This window comes from Hypanus sabinus, chromosome 7 (genome assembly GCF_030144855.1).
Source record: "Hypanus sabinus isolate sHypSab1 chromosome 7, sHypSab1.hap1, whole genome shotgun sequence".
NCBI lineage: Eukaryota > Metazoa > Chordata > Chondrichthyes > Myliobatiformes > Dasyatidae > Hypanus > Hypanus sabinus.
The window spans coordinates 108,266,789-108,285,821 of NC_082712.1; the positions used below are offsets into that span (position 1 = coordinate 108,266,789).

Genomic DNA, 19,033 nt, shown 5'->3' on the forward strand with positions numbered 1-19,033 from the left:
GAGAGGGAGAGAGAGAGGGAGGGGGGGAGAGGGAAAGGGAGAGGAGGGAAAGAGAGAGGGGGAGAGAGGGAGGTAGAGAGAGGGAGAGATAACGAGGGGGAGAGAGAGGGAGAGCAGGAGAGAGGGAGGAGAGATGGTGAGAAAGGGAGAGAGGGAGAGAGGAGAGAGGGGGAGGGAGAGAGGGAGTGAGGGAGAGAGGGAGAGAGGGGGATGGGAGAGGGAGGGAGAGAGGGGGATAAAGAGAGAGAGGGGAGAGAGAGGGAGAGCACGAGGGGGAAGAAAGAGAGAGAGAGAGCGAGAGTGAGGGAGAGGAGAGAGAGGGAGATGGAGAGAGAGAGAGGAGAGAGGGAGGGAGAGAGGGAGACAGAGGGAAGGGGAGAGGAGGGAGAGAGGGAAGAGAGGAGCAAGAGGGAGAGAGAGAGGAGAGAGGCAGCGGGGAGAAAGAGAGAGAGAGGGGGAGAGAGATGGGGAGAAAGAGAGAGAGGGAGAGGAGAGATGGTGAGAGAGGGATAGAGGGAGGCAGTGAGTGAGAGAGGGAGACAGGGAGTGTGAGGGAGGGAGAGAGAGGGAGGGAGAGAGGGGGAGAGAGGGAGAGAGGGAGGAGGGAAGGTAGTGATAAAAGATAAGAAAGAAGGAGGCTGGAGATGGAGAGTGCAGAGACAGAGAAGATGAGGAAGTGGTAGAGGTAGGGAAGGAGAGGATTAGTGTGCTTACCCTCTGATGAGCAGACCCGGCAGGTACAGAGACGTGACAGCGTTGCAATGATGATCAGCGTTCCAGGGAGAAACAGAAAGTCAGAATTCAAATGATTAAAGAGCAAAAACACCCCTTTGTAGACAACAGCACAGGGAATTGGACAAGGGTGATTATCGTGAATCCTTTGTTAACACTTTGTACCTTGCCCCAAATAAAAACCCCAAATTCACTGTAAAATACTTGTAAAACACACAAGGGAAAGCAATGAAGAAAATCAGGACCCCACTGTTTTACAGAGCAATAATGCAGCTTCCGGCACCAGTGCCACAGTGAGACACACTGCACGGGCAGGGGACATGTTCCCAGTTCCACAATGGGACACACTGCACGGGCAGGGGACATGTTCCCAGTGCCACAGTGAGACACACTGCACGGGCAGGGGACATGTTCCCAGTGCCACAGTGAGACACACTGCACGGGCAGGGGACATGTTCCCAGTTCCACAATGGGACACACTGCACGGGCAGGGGACATGTTCCCAGTGCCACAGTGAGACACACTGCACGGGCAGGGGACATGTTCCCAGTTCCACAATGGGACACACTGCACGGGCAGGGGACATGTTCCCAGTGCCACAGTGAGACACACTGCACGGGCAGGGGACATGTTCCCAGTTCCACAGTGGGACACACTGCACGGGCAGGGGACATGTTCCCAGTGCCACAGTGGGACACACTGCACGGGCAGGGGACATGTTCCCAGTGCCACAGTGGGACACACTGCACGGGCAGGGGACATGTTCCCAGTGCCACAGTGGGACACACTGCACGGGCAGGGGACATGTTCCCAGTGCCACAGTGGGACACACTGCACGGGCAGGGGACATGTTCCCAGTGCCACAGTGGGACACACTGCACGGGCAGGGGACATGTTCCCAGTGCCACAGTGGGACACACTGCACGGGCAGGGGACATGTTCCCAGTTCCACAGTGAGACACACTGCACGGGCAGGGGACATGTTCCCAGTGCCACAGTGGGACACACTGCACGGGCAGGGGACATGTTCCCAGTTCCACAGTGGGACACACTGCACGGGCAGGGGACATGTTCCCAGTGCCACAGTGGGACACACTGCACGGGCAGGGGACATGTTCCCAGTTCCACAGTGAGACACACACACACACCCTGGCCTCACTGTTGGTATACTAGTGGTTTAAAGCCCTATGGCAGCAAAGTGAGGTGAACATTAAACAGCTAGGAGTGTGGGGTCAGGAAGGAGAGGTAAACCTCGATCCCAGAATCCCCTGCAAGGGAGATAGAGCCAGGAAGAAAATGCTATAGTTAACATAGGTAATTTCTAAGGTAAGGACATGTTTGGCACAGCTTTTGGGCCGACGGGCCTGTATTGTGCTGTAGGTTTTCTACGCTTCTCAGAGCCATCCCCTTCTCACACCAGCTCCCTCTGATCCATCCACAGGAATGCAGGAGTTCTGCTTGTTCATCAAGAGTAGCCCCCCCAGCAACCCCCCAAGAGGTTCGGTCAGGATATCTCCCACTTACCTCTTCTTCAGGAGTGCGCTGAAGTCCAGCTCCCCAGCTTCCTTCCCCACATCGGTGCTACTGCAGGGAGAGATCAGGAAGTTAAAGGTCAGGGTGCAGCTCCGCTCATCCCCTGAGCCTCCGATGGTCAGTCAGCAGTGATCCCTGACCCCTGGCACCACTCTGTCTCACAGGGTTCACCCTGCTGAATCCTTCACCCATACTTGTGTAGCCTAACACATCTGGCAGTTGTGCCTGAAATTCATGGCCCCTGTCAGTCTTCAACATCTACGTGCAAAGCTCCTGCAGTGTCCCAGGTGAAAGCTCCCTTTTTGCTGTTCTACCACACATCCCCAGGACATGAATTAGATACCAAGGGAAACTCTCTCTAGTACAGTGTCCCAAACAGCCCAGGTCAGGACAGCACGAATCAGACACAGTGGGGTACTCCCTCGACACTGCCCCTGAAAGTGCATGGTGGGACACTGCACATAAATACGGTCATTGTTCATGGTATCTCATCTTCAAAATATCTCCTTCATGATAGCAAGCTCCAGAAGTGTCTATTCTATGTACAACGACTGCCATACTCTACATTTGGAGCTTGGCTTGAAGGTGCTTGTCTGCCTCAGGCTAAATTGAGAGACATCCTCCTTGTCCACTTCCCCTTCCCATCACTGTGACTTAAAAGTACGATCTCCTTCTGAACAGCTGCCATTTCTGATCAACCCCTGACCCTAACTCTTGTTTCTCTGTCCAGATGTCACTTGATGCTCTCCCCACCGCCTGCTCTTTACGCGGTTCCCAGTGCTGGTCACGGCTGTGTGGACTTGGCTCACTGTTCTGTGCTCCAGGCTCCTGATTTCTGTTGCTGAAGTGTTAATCCCTGACAGTGGAGTCAGCACAAGGTACAGTTGTTGGTGTTAATGAGTCAGCAGTGCTAAATAAAACAGGCCAGGGGTCTCTACTGGATGAATGACATTTACTACCCACTGAGGAGGGAGAGAGAGGGCTGGGTGAAGGGGAAGAAGAACATAGGGAAGGCAGGAGAGGAGGAGGAGGGGTAAAGATGAGTAAAGAGGGAGGTGGAGAAGAGGAGATGAGAAAGGGGAGGAGAATGGGAAGGGGAGAAGGGAGAATGGAAGAGAGAGGAGGAGAGGAGAATGGGAAGGGAAGGATGAGTGGGGGGATGGTACAGAGGAAGGAGTTGTTTCACTTCAAACATCTGGCTGTTGGTTGAGGTGGTCCTTGCTCCGAGGCATTAGTAGTGAACCAACCGAGCAGGCTCACCGCAGTACATCACTCCTGGACTGGTGGAGAGTTGTGAGGACCTGCTGCTACATGGTCTGTATACCCTGTCCCTCCTGGGGCAGCTTGTGCTCCTCCACTGGCAACGATGCTTGGACACCAAGCTAGTTTCTCTGAAGGGGCAGATCTGTGGAGGGGTGTAGGATGGGACGGGAGGGTGGTAGGGTGGGAGGCAATGAGGATCAGAAGAAGGGGGAAAGGAGGAAGCAGGGATGGAAGGAGAAGTGAGGAAGGAAGGAGGGGAAGACAGGAGCGAGGGAAGGGAAGGAGTAGAGGGGAATGAGAGGGGATGGCAATGACTGAACAGTGGAGTATTAGCATGGATTATAATCCCAGAGGAAATGGAGTAGGGCTGTAGTGGGGGGCAGGAAATAGGGTGGAGAGGGGATAGAGAGAGTGGGGTGGAGGGCATAATGATGACAGGGAGGGGAGATTAGAAAAAGGAGGAAGGGAACTTTTCTTAATGAAGGGTAGGAGGTGAAGAATTGCTAGGAGTGAGGGAGGCATGTACCAAGTGCACATTAGTGACTACAGTGAGCACTCCAGCACGCCCCAGAATCCAGCCTGTCCCAGAGCTCTGAGAGGTGGGAAGATTCTGGGATCCCTGTTTGAGCAGGTCAGAGCCCCAGCTTCTTAGGGGCTGCAGTCATGGTCTCCTTCGCACTGCACCCTGCTGGGGGTATGCTTCCCCTTTAAGGGTGAAGGGCATGGAAGCAGAGGCTCTGAGCTCCACTGCAAACAGTACTACCTGCTGCTGGTCCGCCTCCACCGCTGGGCTCCCAGTGACGACAGGCTCCTAAATGTGGTTTGAAGCACAGGTTAAATACGGCTCCAGGTGGCCAATGAACACCAGGATTGAACCTGGGAGTGGGAATTGAGGGCTGGTGGGGGGAGTGCACTGTTGAATTAGGGTCTAAATTACTATTTAAATCAACTTTGTCCGTAAGTTCTCAGTAAATTTTCAGATCTGCAGAATAGTTGGTTCTGTACCTCTGAAATTTCTTTGTGAGTTTGTGTACTTCTTTCTGAGATGCCAGGGGAGTGTAAATCAAGATTATCCATGTTGTCTGACAAACTGTTCATATCATAATCTATCTCACTTGAATTCATTAAAACATTAGTGTGAAGAGGGAACATGCAACCTACAGTATTTTGTTCTTCTCTTCTTGTCTTCACCTTCTCTATCCCACTCTCTCTTTCACCCTCACACTCTCACTCTCCCTCTCACTCCCACTCTCACTCATTCTCTTACTTTCTCACATTCTCTCTCACTCCCACTCTCTAACTCTCTGATTCACTCTCTCTCACTTCCTCACTTTCTCTTTCACTCATTCACCCTTTACTCTCACTCGCTAACACTCACTCTCACTCTCTCTGTCTCACTTTCTCTCACTCACATTCTCACATGCTCTACCTGTCTCACTCACTCTCACTGTCACTCTATCACTCTCACACACTCTCTCACTCTCATTCTCTCTCAGTCTCTCCCACACACACTCTCACTCTCTCTCAACTCTCACTCATATTCTCTCTCACTCTCTGTCACACTTCCTCTCACCCATTCTCACTCTCTCCCACTCCCACTTTCACTCTTTCTCTCTCACTCTCATTCTTTCTTTCACTTTCACTCTCTCTTTCTCTCAGTTTCACTCACTCTCTCACTTCTCTTTCACTCTCACGCATTCTCTCCGTCTCACTTTCTCACTATCTCTCTTTCTGTCACTATTCTTCTTTCTCTCTTTCACTCACACTTCCTTTCTCACTCTATCTCACTCACAGTCACGCACTCTCACTCATGTACTCTCTCACTTTCTCATTCTCTCACACATTCTCACTTTGTTTTATTTCTCTTGCTGCTAATTGGAGCAGGCTGACCCTGTCTGATCTGTACTAGATAAACATCTAATAAAGTAGCTGTCCCCATAACAATGGTGCCTCATTCTTCACTTCCCAAGGACCTTTGCATTCCCTCTATCATCTCCCGATCCAATTGTGTGCCTCACCTGTTCAGCCCCTGGATCATAGAGCAGGTCAGTGACAAACCAAAGAGTGAGTAAACTGGAGTAAAGTGGTTGTGGGCAGCACAACTGGATAAACTGAACACTCACAAAAAATGCTGGAGTCTAGCAGGTTACGCAGCAAAAACAGAGCGAAGGAAAGGACCAGTCGACATTTTAGACCAAGACCCTTCATCAGGACTGCCCGAAATGTCGACTTTTCATTTCCCTCCATAAATGCTGCCCTGACCTACTAAGTTTCTCTAGTGTTTTATTTTTGTGGGTTGCTCCAATTTCCAGCTTCTTGAAATCATGAGAGAGTGCAAAGAAATGTACTTTGGAAATTTCCATTGAAAGACTGCAGAGAAAATTTACAAGGATGTCGTCCGGTCTTGAGGACCTGAGTCATAGGGAAAGGTCACATAGGTTTAGCGTTTATTCCCAGGAGCATGGGAGAATGAGGGGAGATTTTACAGAGGTATACAGAATTATAAGGGTATAGACAGGGCAAATGCATGCAGACATTTTCCCTTCAGGTTGAGTGACCCTAGAAGTAGAAGTTATAGGTTTAGGGTGAAAGGTAAAATATTTAAGGTGAATCTGAGAGGAACCTCTTCACTCAAAGGGTGGTGCAAATGAGAACAAGCTGCCAGTGAAAGTGATGGATACAGGTTTAATTGTAACATTTCAGAAAGGTCTGAATAAGTAACTAATAGGAAGGGTATGGAGGGCTGTAGTGTAGGTGGGTAGATGGGATCAGGCAGGAGATTGGGTTGGTGAGGACTAGATGGGTTGAAGAGCCTGTTTCTGTGCTCTGTGGCTGTATCTCGCTTGCAAGTCTGAGCAACCTACAGGCGTGTGGAGAAGGGCAGAAATGGAGAAAGGGAATGAGTAGACCATCGTGTGGATGGACAGGTGACTACCAGCCTGTGGGAGGGATAGGCAGAACCTCCACATGCAGTGGAGCTTGAGAACCCATGTCAACTCTGCACAATGCGAAAGGGTCAGACTGACGGACATCCCAGAGATAAGAGACTGACCGCAAGTGACCGTCAGTCAGTCAGTTGGCAGTGACCGGTGCTCTCCCACTGTACGACCCCCTGCTTCATTAAATCCCCTCTCACAACTCAGATTAACGAGAGCATCACTTACGTGCGTCTGAATTGAGATAGAATGTCTAACTCCTCTTGCATCGGTGCTTCTGGGAATAGAACAAGCCAAAGTAAATTTTTACAGGCAACAGGTATGAACCTGCAATCTCTGCACATTGCACCCCACCTCCCAGGCTCATGCCTTGCCTTCCACTCCCCAGCCCACTAGTCCAAGAGGACTGGGCAGCCGCCTTACAGTTTCAGTGACCCAGGTTTGGTCACGCTGAACAATGGACAGCACGCTAACTGGTTTATCAGCAGCTGGTATGGAGGTTCCAGTGTACAGGATCACATGTGGCTGAAGGTTTGTATACTCTGCCAGCTCCATCATGGCACAACCCATCTTCAGGAGCTGGTGCCTCAAGAATTCAGCATCCATCATGAAGGACTCTCACTGCCAGGGACAAGCCCTCTTCTTGTTACTACCACTTGGGAGCTACACTCAACAATTCAGGAGCAGTTTCTACCCCTCCACCATCAACACAACCTCATTGTTCCCCCCCCCCTTTTAGAAATATTTATTTAGTTTTGCAAATTGCAATAATTTTGTCCTTGTACTGTACTGTACTCCTGCTGCAAGGCAACACATTTCATGTTTTCTACGTCAGTGACAATAAACCTGATTTCCAGTGTTGTCCATGTGGAGTTTTACATGTTCTCCATGTAAGGATTATGTCCCAGGTGCTGCAATTTCCTCCCAAATCCCAAATGTGGGTTGATATGTGAACTGGTCTGTCTCTAAATTTGCCCTTAGTGTGTAAGTGAACCAGGGAGAGCTGTTGGGAATGTGGGGATTATCATTTCTCTCTCTACAGTCTCTCCCGATTGCTGCATGAGGATACCCAGTAGTTTGTGATCACTGTCATTCCAGCCAGACACCTCTTATGAACTAGCCTGGCTGAGATATTTATTGGTTTATTCTTTTGTGATTGTCACATAGAGCTTGTCTTTGTACTGGTCCTGTGGACTGTGATGATCTCAGCCTGAAGACACTGTTGCAGAAGTGTGTGGGGGGGGGGGGGGGGATGAAAAAGGCCAGTAGCCTCCAGGGACAGCTTACTTGCCCTCACCTTGCACATTCAGCTCGAAGCTGCAGCAATCAAACTTGTCCTTGTCATTGATCTCGCACCGGTACCCTCCTGCATCGCTGGGCTTTGCCTGCATGATGTGCATCTCAAAGGTGTAAACCTGTGGTGGGGGAGTGAGAGAAGGGGTGAACAGCACAGGAACCACACAAGGACGGGACAGGTTCATCACTGAACCTGTGGCCTAGGGGCTCACATTAAAGGGCTGGACAGCCCTGGGCTGACAGCTCCCTGCCAGTCACCCAGCTGGGCAAGAAAGAGACTAGGAGACAGAATTATCTGTCACCAGTGGTGTAAGGTGAGGGAGAACCTTCACCATCCATCGAAGCTCATGACTGGAGGTGGGGGGGTCACCATTGCTAACGGATGAAGGGATGTATTCACCGTGGGAGGGTGACAGAACTACCGTGGCGTATAACAACCTGGGTGAAAGACAAGAGCACAGGGAATAGTTACTATATTCCACTGATTGGGGAAGGACTATCTGTTCACTGGTAACCAGGAAGAAGGAGATGCTGCTCACCGTGGCCGGGGCAGGTGTTAATATTCGCCAGTGACTGAAGAAGGTGTTCACCAGAGATCGGGGTGAGAATGTGTTACTGTTCACCAGAGTCTGGGGTGGGGGAGGTGTTACCGTTCAACGTAGTCTCGGGTGGGGACGTGTTACTGTTTACCAGAGTCTGGGGTGGGGGAGGTGTTACTGTTCACCAGAATCTGGGGTGGGGACGTGTTACTGGGGTGGAGGAGGTGTTACTGTTTACCAGAGTCTGGGGTGGGGACGTGTTACTGGGGTGGGGGAGGTGTTACTGTTTACCAGAGTCTGGGGTGGGGACGTGTTACTGTTCACCAGAGTCTGGGGTGGGGGAGGTGTTACTGTTCACCAGAGTCTGGGGTGGGGACGTGTTACTGGGGTGGGGGAGGTGTTACTGTTCACCAGAGTCTGGGGTGGGGACGTGTTACTGGGGTGGAGGAGGTGTTACTGTTCACCAGAGTCTCGGGTGGGGACGTGTTACTGGGGTGGGGGAGGTGTTACTGTTCACCAGAGTCTCGGGTGGGGACGTGTTACTGGGGTGGGGGAGGTGTTACTGTTCACCAGAGTCTCGGGTGGGGACGTGTTACTGGGGTGGGGGAGGTGTTACTGTTCACCAGAGTCTGGGGTGGGGACGTGTTACTGGGGTGGGGGAGGTGTTACTGTTCACCAGAGTCTGGGGTGGGGACGTGTTACTGGGGTGGAGGAGGTGTTACTGTTCACCAGAGTCTCGGGTGGGGACGTGTTACTGGGGTGGGGGAGGTGTTACTGTTCACCAGAGTCTCGGGTGGGGACGTGTTACTGGGGTGGGGGAGGTGTTACTGTTCACCAGAATCTGGGGTGGGGACGTGTTACTGGGGTGGGGGAGGTGTTACTGTTCACCAGAATCTGGGGTGGGGGAGGTGTTACTGTTTACCAGAGTCTGGGGTGGGGGAGGTGTTACTGTTCACCAGAATCTGGGGTGGGGGAGGTGTTACTGTCCACCATAGTCTCGGGTGGGGAGGTGTTACTGTTTACCAGAGTCTGGGGTGGGGACGTGTTACTGGGGTGGGGGAGGTGTTACTGTTTACCAGAGTCTGGGGTGGGGGAGGTGTTACTGTTCACCAGAGTCTGGGGTGGGGACGTGTTACTGGGGTGGGGGAGGTGTTACTGTTCACCAGAGTCTGGGGTGGGGGAGGTGTTACTGTTTACCAGAGTCTGGGGTGGGGGAGGTGTTACTGTTCACCAGAGTCTGGAGTGGAGACGTGTTACTGGGGTGGGGGAGGTGTTTCTGTTCACCAGAGTCTGGGGTGGGGACGTGTTACTGGGGTGGGGACGTGTTACTGTTCACCAGAGTCTGGGGTGGGGGAGGTGTTACTGTTCACCAGAGTCTGGGGTGGGGACGTGTTACTGGGGTGGAGGAGGTGTTACTGTTCACCAGAGTCTGGGGTGGGGGAGGTGTTACTGGGGTGGAGGAGGTGTTACTGTTCACCAGAGTCTGGGGTGGGGACGTGTTACAGTTCACCAGAGTCTGGGGTGGGGGAGGTGTTACTGTTCACCAGAGTCTGGGGTGGGGACGTGTTACTGGGGTGGGGGAGGTGTTACTGTTCACCAGAGTCTGGGGTGGGGACGTGTTACTGGGGTGGAGGAGGTGTTACTGTTCACCACTGGGGTGGGGACGTGTTACTGGGGTGGAGGAGGTGTTACTGTTCACCAGAGTCTGGGGTGGGGACGTGTTACTGGGGTGGGGGAGGTGTTACTGTTCACCAGAGTCTGGGGTGGGGACGTGTTACTGGGGTGGGGGAGGTGTTACTGTTCACCAGAGTCTGGGGTGGGGACGTGTTACTGGGGTGGAGGAGGTGTTACTGTTCACCAGAGTCTGGGGTGGAGACGTGTTACTGGGGTGGGGGAGGTGTTACTGTTCACCAGAGTCTGGGGTGGGGACGTGTTACAGGGGTGGGGGAGGTGTTACTGTTCACCAGAGTCTGGGGTGGGGACGTGTTACAGTTCACCAGAGTCTGGGGTGGGGACGTGTTACTGGGGTGGAGGAGGTGTTACTGTTCACCAGAGTCTGGGGTGGGGACGTGTTACAGTTCACCAGAGTCTGGGGTGGGGACATGTTACAGTTCACCAGAGTCTCGGGTGGGGACATGTTACTGTTCACCAGAGTCTCGGGTGGGGACGTGTTACAGTTCACCAGAGTCTGGGGTGGGGGAGGTGTTACTGTTCACCAGAATCTGGGGTGGGGGACGTGTTACTGTTCACCAGAGTCTGGGGTGGAGACGTGTTACTGGGGTGGGGGAGGTGTTTCTGTTCACCAGAGTCTGGGGTGGGGACGTGTTACCGTTCACCAGAGTCTGGGGTGGGGACGTGTTACTGGGGTGGGGACGTGTTACTGTTCACCAGAGTCTGGGGTGGGGGAGGTGTTACTGTTCACCAGAGTCTGGGGTGGGGACGTGTTACTGGGGTGGAGGAGGTGTTACTGTTCACCAGAGTCTGGGGTGGGGGAGGTGTTACTGGGGTGGAGGAGGTGTTACTGTTCTCCAGAGTCTGGGGTGGGGACGTGTTACAGTTCACCAGAGTCTGGGGTGGGGTAGGTGTTACTGTTCACCAGAGTCTGGGGTGGGGACGTGTTACTGGGGTGGAGGAGGTGTTACTGTTCACCAGAGTCTGGGGTGGGGACGTGTTACTGTTCACCAGAGTCTGGGGTGGGGGAGGTGTTACTGTTCACCAGAGTCTCGGGTGGGGACGTGTTACTGGGGTGGGGGTGGTGTTACTGTTCACCAGAGTCTGGGGTGGGGACGTGTTACTGGGGTGGAGGAGGTGTTACTGTTCACCAGAGTCTGGGGTGGGGACGTGTTACAGTTCACCAGAGTCTGGGGTGGGGGAGGTGTTACTGTTCACCAGAGTCTCGGGTGGGAACGTGTTACTGTTCACCAGAGTCTGGGGTGGAGACGTGTTTCTGTTCACCAGAGTCTGGGGTGGGGACGTGTTACTGGGGTGAAGGAGGTGTTACTGTTCACCAGAGTCTGGGGTGGGGGAGGTGTTACTGTTCACCAGAGTCTGGGGTGGGGACGTGTTACTGGGGTGGGGGAGGTGTTACTGTTCACCAGAGTCTGGGGTGGGGGAGGTGTTACTGTTCACCAGAGTCTGGGGTGGGGACGTGTTACTGTTCACCAGAGTCTGTGGTGGGGGAGGTGTTACTGTTCACCAGAGTCTCGGGTGGGGACGTGTTACTGTTCACCAGAGTCTGTGGTGGGGGAGGTGTTACTGTTCACCAGAGTCTCGGGTGGGGACGTGTTACTGTTCACCAGAGTCTGTGGTGGGGGAGGTGTTACTGTTCACCAGAGTCTGGGGTGGAGACATGTTACCATTCACCATAGTCTCGGGTGGGGACGTGTTACTGGGGTGGGGGAGGTGTTACTGTTCACCAGAATCTCGGGTGGGGACGTGTTACTGTTCACCAGAGTCTGGGGTGGGGGAGGTGTTACTGTTCACCAGAGTCTGGGGTGGGGACGTGTTACTGGGGTGGGGGAGGTGTTACTGTTCACCAGAGTCTGGGGTGGGGGAGGTGTTACTGTTCACCAGAGTCTCGGGTGGGGACGTGTTACTGTTCACCAGAGTCTGGGGTGGAGATGTGTTTCTGTTCACCAGAGTCTGGGGTGGGGACATGTTACTGTTCACCAGAGACCGGGGTGGGACGTGTTACTGTTCACCAGAGTCTGGGGTGGAGACGTGTTACTTGGGTGGGGGTGGTGTTACTGGGTTGTGGGGTGTTGCTGTTCACCAGTGACTAGCGTGGGGGATGTTACTGGGGTGGGGACGTGTAACTGTTCACCAGAGACAGGGATGAGAACATGTTACTGTTCACCAGTCAGGGGTTGAGACGTGTTACTGTTCACCAGAGTCTGCAGTGAGAATGTGTTACTGTTCACCAGAGTCTGGGGTGGGGACGTGTTACTGGGGTGGGGGAGGTGTTACTGTTCACCAGAGTCTGGGGTGGAGACGTGTTAATGTTCACCAGAGTCTGGCGTGGAGATGTGTTACTCTTCACCAGTGACTAGCGTGGGGGGAGTGTTACTGGGGTGGGGTTGTTACTGGGGTGAGGGGTTTTACTGTTCACCAGTGACTAGCGTGGGGGGAGTGTTACTTGGGTGGGGGTGTTGCTCGGGTGGGGTAAGTGTTACTGGGGTGGGGGATATTACTGGGGTGAAGGGTGTTACTATTCACCAGTAACTAGCGTGGGGGGAGTGTTACTGGGGTGGGGGGGCTTTACTGGGGTGGGTAAGTGTTACTGTGGTGGGGGAAGTGTTACCATTCATCAGTGTCCAGGGTGGGGGAAGTATTACTGGGGTGGGGGATGTGTTACCATTCACCAGTGTCCAGGGTGGGGGAAGTATTACTGGGGTGGGGGATGTGTTACCATTCACCAGTGTCCAGGGGAGAAGATGTCATTGTCCACAGAGCCTGGGTGGTGTTATTGTTGACTAGTTGGGGAGAGGGAAGCTGTTTCAGTCTTGCTTTGATCATGGAGGAGCTGTTTTATACCTTGCTATTGCGATCGTATGATTCCTTCAGCTGCAGGTGGGCTCCAGTTTTGCTGGCGAGGTCCATCCACTTGCCTTTGAACCATTTGATGGTGGGTTTCTTTAAGATGTTGGTGCCTATCACCCTGGTGACAAAGGTAATGTCCGAACCTGAGCAACAGGAACAGCACAAGACTTATCAGTGACAGTCATGGTCCTGCCCCTACTGCCTGCACTGGATGTGACCTAACCAGGCAGTGAGTGTGGGAGCAGGAGGTTAAATCTGTCTCTGGAATGAAAGTCGTAATTCCTTACCAACTGTCACTGTTCCGGACTGTGGCTTCTCTACAAACAGGCTGTCGGCTGCTGCCAGGTTTAACCTGTCATTCCCAGTTTCCTGGGCCACAGGAGTCAGATTCTGCTCCATTCTATTTTCCTGTGAGTCCTCTACCACACTCTGAGCTTCTGGAACTTTCTCTCCTCTTAGATCCCCTGATGCTGCCTCGCCACTGGCCTTCTGCTCGCAGGATCCTCCAGGAATGGTCTCTGCAGAGGAATGGAAGAGTTGAGAGTCCCTTCCACTGGGGTCTCTCAGTTGGGGCAATCTCTTCTCTGCCAACTATCCAGGCACCAAGCAACCAGGAGCCTGGTAACCAGGTAACCAGGTGCCAGGTGACCTGGCAGAGAGTGCCTCCACATATTAACAAACAGTTTGATCGGTTTCCTGTGAAGAAGATATTTCCACAGCAGGAAGGTCATGGAGCTTGTGAGGTCATCACCTCCAAATTGTGGGATGTTGGGAGGAGTAGAAAACCTGGGGGTAGTTGTAAGGGGAAAGGATGTGGCTGGTAGAGGATAATACAGGGTCAAGGAGGAAAACGGCAGAGAAAAAACCATAAAATTGGAAGTTGTTGATGTTCAGAGGAACGTGGGTTTATTATAAAACAGCCTTCCCAACTTGTCCTAGTAGCTTTGTGAGTTCCACTCCAACTCAGGGGAAGGACAGCACCTGTCCTGAGGAAAGAGCAGCTCAAGAAGACCATTGTCAGAGGGCAGGGAAGCAGGTTGTTTGACACCTTCAGTCAGTGCCAGCCATCAGCAAGCAATTACTCCAACCCTAGATTGGTCTGGAGACCAATCCAGACTCTGGAGACACAAAGGACTGAAGATGATGTCAACCAGAGCAGCAAGCAAGAATCTGCAGAGGCAAAGGGATAGTCTATACTTTGGGTATACTATAGACCCTACATTAGAACTGTTCCCCATCAATTTCTCCTCACACTAAGACCACCTTTTCTTGTCAATCACCTACCAACCCGTATATTTAAGATGTGGAGGAAACCAGAGCACGGGAGGAAGCTCATGGGATAACGGAGAAGGTGCAAACATTAACCGAGGTCAGGACTGAACCCCATGTCACTGGAGCAATGAGACAGCAGCTTGACTGGCTAATATCATCGTAGCACAAAATCCTGACAAAAGGGGGGTCAGTGCAGTTACAGGGAACTGAAACTTCAAACCCACAAAGGGAGCAGTGAGATAAGGACCCCAGTTCTGGACCATGAGCTGGAATGTGTTCTTGAAAGGGCTGCTGAAAGCAGATTTAATAATAACTTCCAAAAGATTAACTAGTGGCTAAAGGAATGGGGACAACTTGGCGGGGAGTAGAGGGGAGGGAGAACAGGCAGCTGGAATGTGTGGCTGTTCTGGGAAGCAGTCCTTGACAAGGGGTTGATGATGAACAGCATGTGTCAGAATGCAGCCCAGTTGTGGGTTATTCATAGATCAAACAATGCCTGATAATAGCTCAGCCCTGTCATCGGGAGTTGGGGAGTGTGGTTGGTGGAGGGAGATGCAGATGGCCAGCTTACTCAATGACTCCGAGATTTCCTGTCCCACTTGCAATCATTACACAGAGGGGGGTGTGAAGATTAAAAGATGCAAGGAATTTCCAAGAGAGGCTGCAGCTGTCTGTTTAACTCCTAACGTGGGCCTGGACTGTCAGGTACCTGGGAGAGGGAAGCTTTGCCTCAAGATGTGAGGGTGGGAATCTGATCCGGCAGTCAGGTTATTTGCTGTGTGCCCACAAGATGGGACTCATGTTAATATGGCCTTGCCTTTTGAGGAGCAGTGAAGAGTGGAGAGGACAGCTATGGCATTCCAGGTCAGTGCCGGGACCATTGCCCTTTAGTCTGGGATGGCAGTATATCCAGGGAACTATTTCAATGTTGACAGGAGTGTGGGTTTTACCAATGATAAAGCAGGATGATGCCAGGCTGCTGGAATGGGAGGGGCTGAGGAGGCAGGGACATGAGTGGAAGGAAAGGGAGAATATCTTCAGCTTTAACCTGCAGTTCCACAACAGCTTGTTTTCCTCTCCAGCTCATGAACAAGCCCTAGGAAGCTCACCTGCTCCACTTGCCCTGAGGTGCTGGATAGATGAGGGCGTGCAGAGACCTCTTTGGTCTCTGATTCTCCACATCCCTTGGAGAGAGGCTGGGGAGGGCCTGACACCAGGGGTATCTCACTCCAAGGGCAGATTCCAGGGACCAGGGTGTGTGCCACAGGGTTTGTCTTCCTCACCAATGCTACATCTGAGAATTTTTTTGCAAACTTTTTTGGGAAATGCTTCTCTGTTATTCAGGGAATCTCCTTGTCGTCACGTTGACACGTTTACGGATTCTTTAACAGTGCGAAAGGTCCAAACAGTGACGAGTTCCGTGACTGACCCCATGCAGACAGGCTTGAGGGTCACCAGGGTTGAGATCGGGCAAGATGACGGGCCAGGGAGAGAGGAGGAACATCCTGCCCTTTCGCAGAGGTCACCTTCCGCCCCCCCCCCCCCACCACTTCCACACCACTGACCTGGCTCTGTCACCTTCAGCTCGAACTTGACCTTGGAGCTGCCTGCGATCACTGCGTAGATTTTAGCGTCGAGGCTGGAGACCCTGTGGATGGTCAGCGTATGCCTGTTCTCCTCCGCCGAGATGGTCCACCTGTCGCTGGCCACCAGGTCCACCCCATCCCGCTGCCACCTCACCTTGGATATCCCTTTCTCCGTCTCCGCCACGAAGGTGGCGTCGCTGCCCGCGTTCAGCACCATACTCCGGGGCTTCTTGATAAACGAGGAGGCTGTGGGTAGGGTGAGGAATTAGGGTTGTGGAAGGGGGAGATCGGCAGGAGACACCTCGAGAGCCTCGAGCGAGGAACCCCCGCTCCCCCCACAGCGTCCCAACCCGCCACACCGTATCCTACCACACAACTACACCCCCACCCACACCATACCCCACTCTACGCATATCATTTATCCGCCCACACCCCACCTCAAGCACACTTCACCCACACACTTGCATCTCGGCAACATCGACACCCTGCGCTCCCACCACTTCACCCGCACGCTGGGGCAGCACTGCCGGCTCCGGGGGCGAGTTCCCTCTTGCTACCGCTGCCCAATTAGTGGGAGTGGAGCGAACTCCCAGTTCCCCTACCTCCGCCCCACTCTCCAGGACCCCTCCCCGATCCCGGACACTCACTTTCCCAACACACACACACACACACACACACACACACACACACACACACACACACACACACACACACACACACACACACACCTTTTCTCCCAGGTTCTGGCATCCTGTGATCCTGTGCACACACACACACACACACACACCTTTTCTCCCAGGTTCTGGCATCCTGTGATCCTGTGCTTGTTCCCCCTTCGGGTCCTTGTGTCCCGATGTCCGGTGTCCTGGTGCCCAGCGAAAGGAGCTTGATTTCCCGATGTCTTGTTACTCCAGGATCCCGACGTCCAGATAGCTCTTAGCGCCCGGGGTCTGGTCTCCAACGCCCTGGTCTCTTGATGTCTCGCCCTCCTTTCGCGATCTCCGCGCACAATAACCTTGGGGGTCTCACTCACGGACATTTAAAGTGAAGACTACACACGTCACGGTATGTCAGCAAACCAGAGATAAGTTGCAGGCAGCATTAAGCGGAGAAACGAAAGAGACGGAAATAGTCACAGGGACGCGGGACAGAGATAAACCACAGATGTAGACAATTAAAGAGCAGGGGTAGGCAGAAGGAATCTTTTCGCACAGAAACAGGCTATTCGGCCCACTTTTAATGACCTGTTAATTCCTTTTAGCAGATTTGAGCCATGGACTTCTATGGAGACACAGGATTTAGGAGGGTGAATCCACAGATGGCATCTGGCCCAAATGGTGTATCTGGACAAATTCTGAAGATCGGTGCTAATCAACTGGCTGGAGTGTTTATGGACTTTTTCAACCTCTCGCTTCAGCAGATTGAAGTACAGGCAAGTTTCAATCATGCTGGTGCCCAAGAACAATGTGGTAACCTGCCTCAATGATTATCCTCCGGTAGCACTTACATCCACTGTGATGAAGTGCTTTGAAAGGTTTGAAAGGAAACATTTCAACTCCTGCAAGAGGAGTGACCTGGGTCTCCTCCAATTTGCCTATTGTCTCAACAGGTCAGCAGCACACTCCTTTTCATTGGCCCCTTACTCAGCTCTGGAACACCTGGGCAATGAAGATGCATGCATCAGGATGCTCTTCATTGAATATAGCTCAGCAGTCAACACTATCAGCCCCTCAAAGTCTTATGTCCAGGTTCAGAAATAGTTATTATCCTACTGGAACACTCACCTCAACTCTGAACTGAATCAACAAACTACAGGCTCAGAATCAGGTTTAATATCACCGGCATACATCATTATATTTTGTTGTCTTTGCAGCAGTAGTACAATGCAATACTTAAATTAAAAAAAAGGAAAATAAACTGTCAGCTCCATTAAGTGTGTGTGTGTGTGTATATATATATATATATAACATACAAGGTTATTGTATATATATATATATATATATATACACAAACGCTTGTATGTATACATGAGGAGGATGAGGCCTCCGTCAGTCAGGGTCAACCATGGATATAATGTCCCAGCTGTCTAGATATACAAGCCTGGGGAGTACAACATGGAGAGCAAGCTCCCCCCCACCCCATGCATCTGACAAACCCAAAGGAATTGGCAGAGACCTGATACAATTTTGTACCAGCAGCATTGCAGGAGTTGCCAGTCAGCATTGAACTCAATGTAGGACGGCCTCAGGGTCACCAGCTCCAGATTTTTCCCTCAGGGTTTTCTCCCAAAGCCTTCCCCATGAGTGGTTATAGCGGCAAGGCAGCAGAGGTTTGAGATCAGAGTTTTCCTTCCCTTAGATGAACTGACAACCACAGCAGATGAGCCCCATCTTCCCAAAGCAACTGGTTTTAAAGCGCTAGTAACCTGGCTTTGCCCCTTCTCCAGTCAGTAGATAAGTCACACGTGAAGGCCAGGAGCTGGACTTGTTGTCGTAGGGTATTTGAGATGCACACCATTGGGCGCATGTAACAGGTAATGGGAGCTTATCCTCATTACCACCCCCGGCTATAACAACCTAGAGGAACCAAGTTAGAGTAAATATGAGGAGCAAAAGTAGAAAAAATAGAAATAAAAAAGCAGAGAGGTAGTCGTGTTCATAGGTTTGATGTCCATTCAGAAATCTGATGGCTGTTCATGAATCATTGAGTGTGTTCGTACAGGCTCCTGCACCTCCTTCCTGACAGAAGCAATGGGAACAAGCATGACCTGAGTAATAGCGATCCTCAGTGATGGACAGCACCCGTTTGAGACATCGCTCATTCAAGATGTCCTGGATACACTAGATGCTAGTGCCCATGATGGAGCTGACTTAAGTTTACTACTCTCTGCAGCTTATTTCAATCTTGTGCAGAAGCACCCCCCCCCCCACTTCCCCCCTACAAGATGGTGATGCAGCCAGTTAGAATTCTCTCCATAGTACATCTGTAGAAATTTATGAGTGTTTTTGATTACATGCCATATCTCGGACTCCTAATGCAGTATAGCTGCTGTCATGTCTTTCTTGTAGCTGCATTGATACGTTGGGTCCAGGATAGATTCTCAGAGACATTGACACCCAGGAAGTTGACATTGTTCTCTCTTTCCACTTCTAATCCCTCTATGTGGACTGGTGAGTGTTCCCTCATCTTACCCTTTCTGATGTCCATGATCAGAATTGGTCTTAATGATTTTATGTGCAAGCTTGTTGCTGCAACACTATTCAGCTAGCATATATATGTTACTCCTGTATGTCCTCTCATCATCATCTCAAATTTTGCCAACAACAGTTTCCAGGAC

At 51.9% G+C, this 19,033-nt stretch overlaps 1 protein-coding gene across 1 annotated transcript in view; it reads right to left on the reverse strand.

The window, feature by feature from the left end:
- Positions 1-16,446, reverse strand: part of LOC132397530 (myosin-binding protein C, cardiac-type-like) — a 172,001-nt gene extending 155,555 nt beyond the window's left edge. Inside the window, exons 1-7 of the mRNA XM_059976360.1 lie at positions 16,425-16,446; positions 15,676-15,942; positions 13,126-13,356; positions 12,833-12,981; positions 7,762-7,879; positions 6,693-6,741; positions 2,257-2,313 (exon numbers count right to left, since the gene is read on the reverse strand). Of these exons, the coding sequence (XP_059832343.1) occupies positions 2,257-2,313; positions 6,693-6,741; positions 7,762-7,879; positions 12,833-12,981; positions 13,126-13,356; positions 15,676-15,942; positions 16,425-16,446 (893 nt within the window). The remainder of the gene's footprint in view (positions 1-2,256; positions 2,314-6,692; positions 6,742-7,761; positions 7,880-12,832; positions 12,982-13,125; positions 13,357-15,675; positions 15,943-16,424) is intronic.
- Between the last annotated feature and the right edge of the window lie 2,587 nt (positions 16,447-19,033).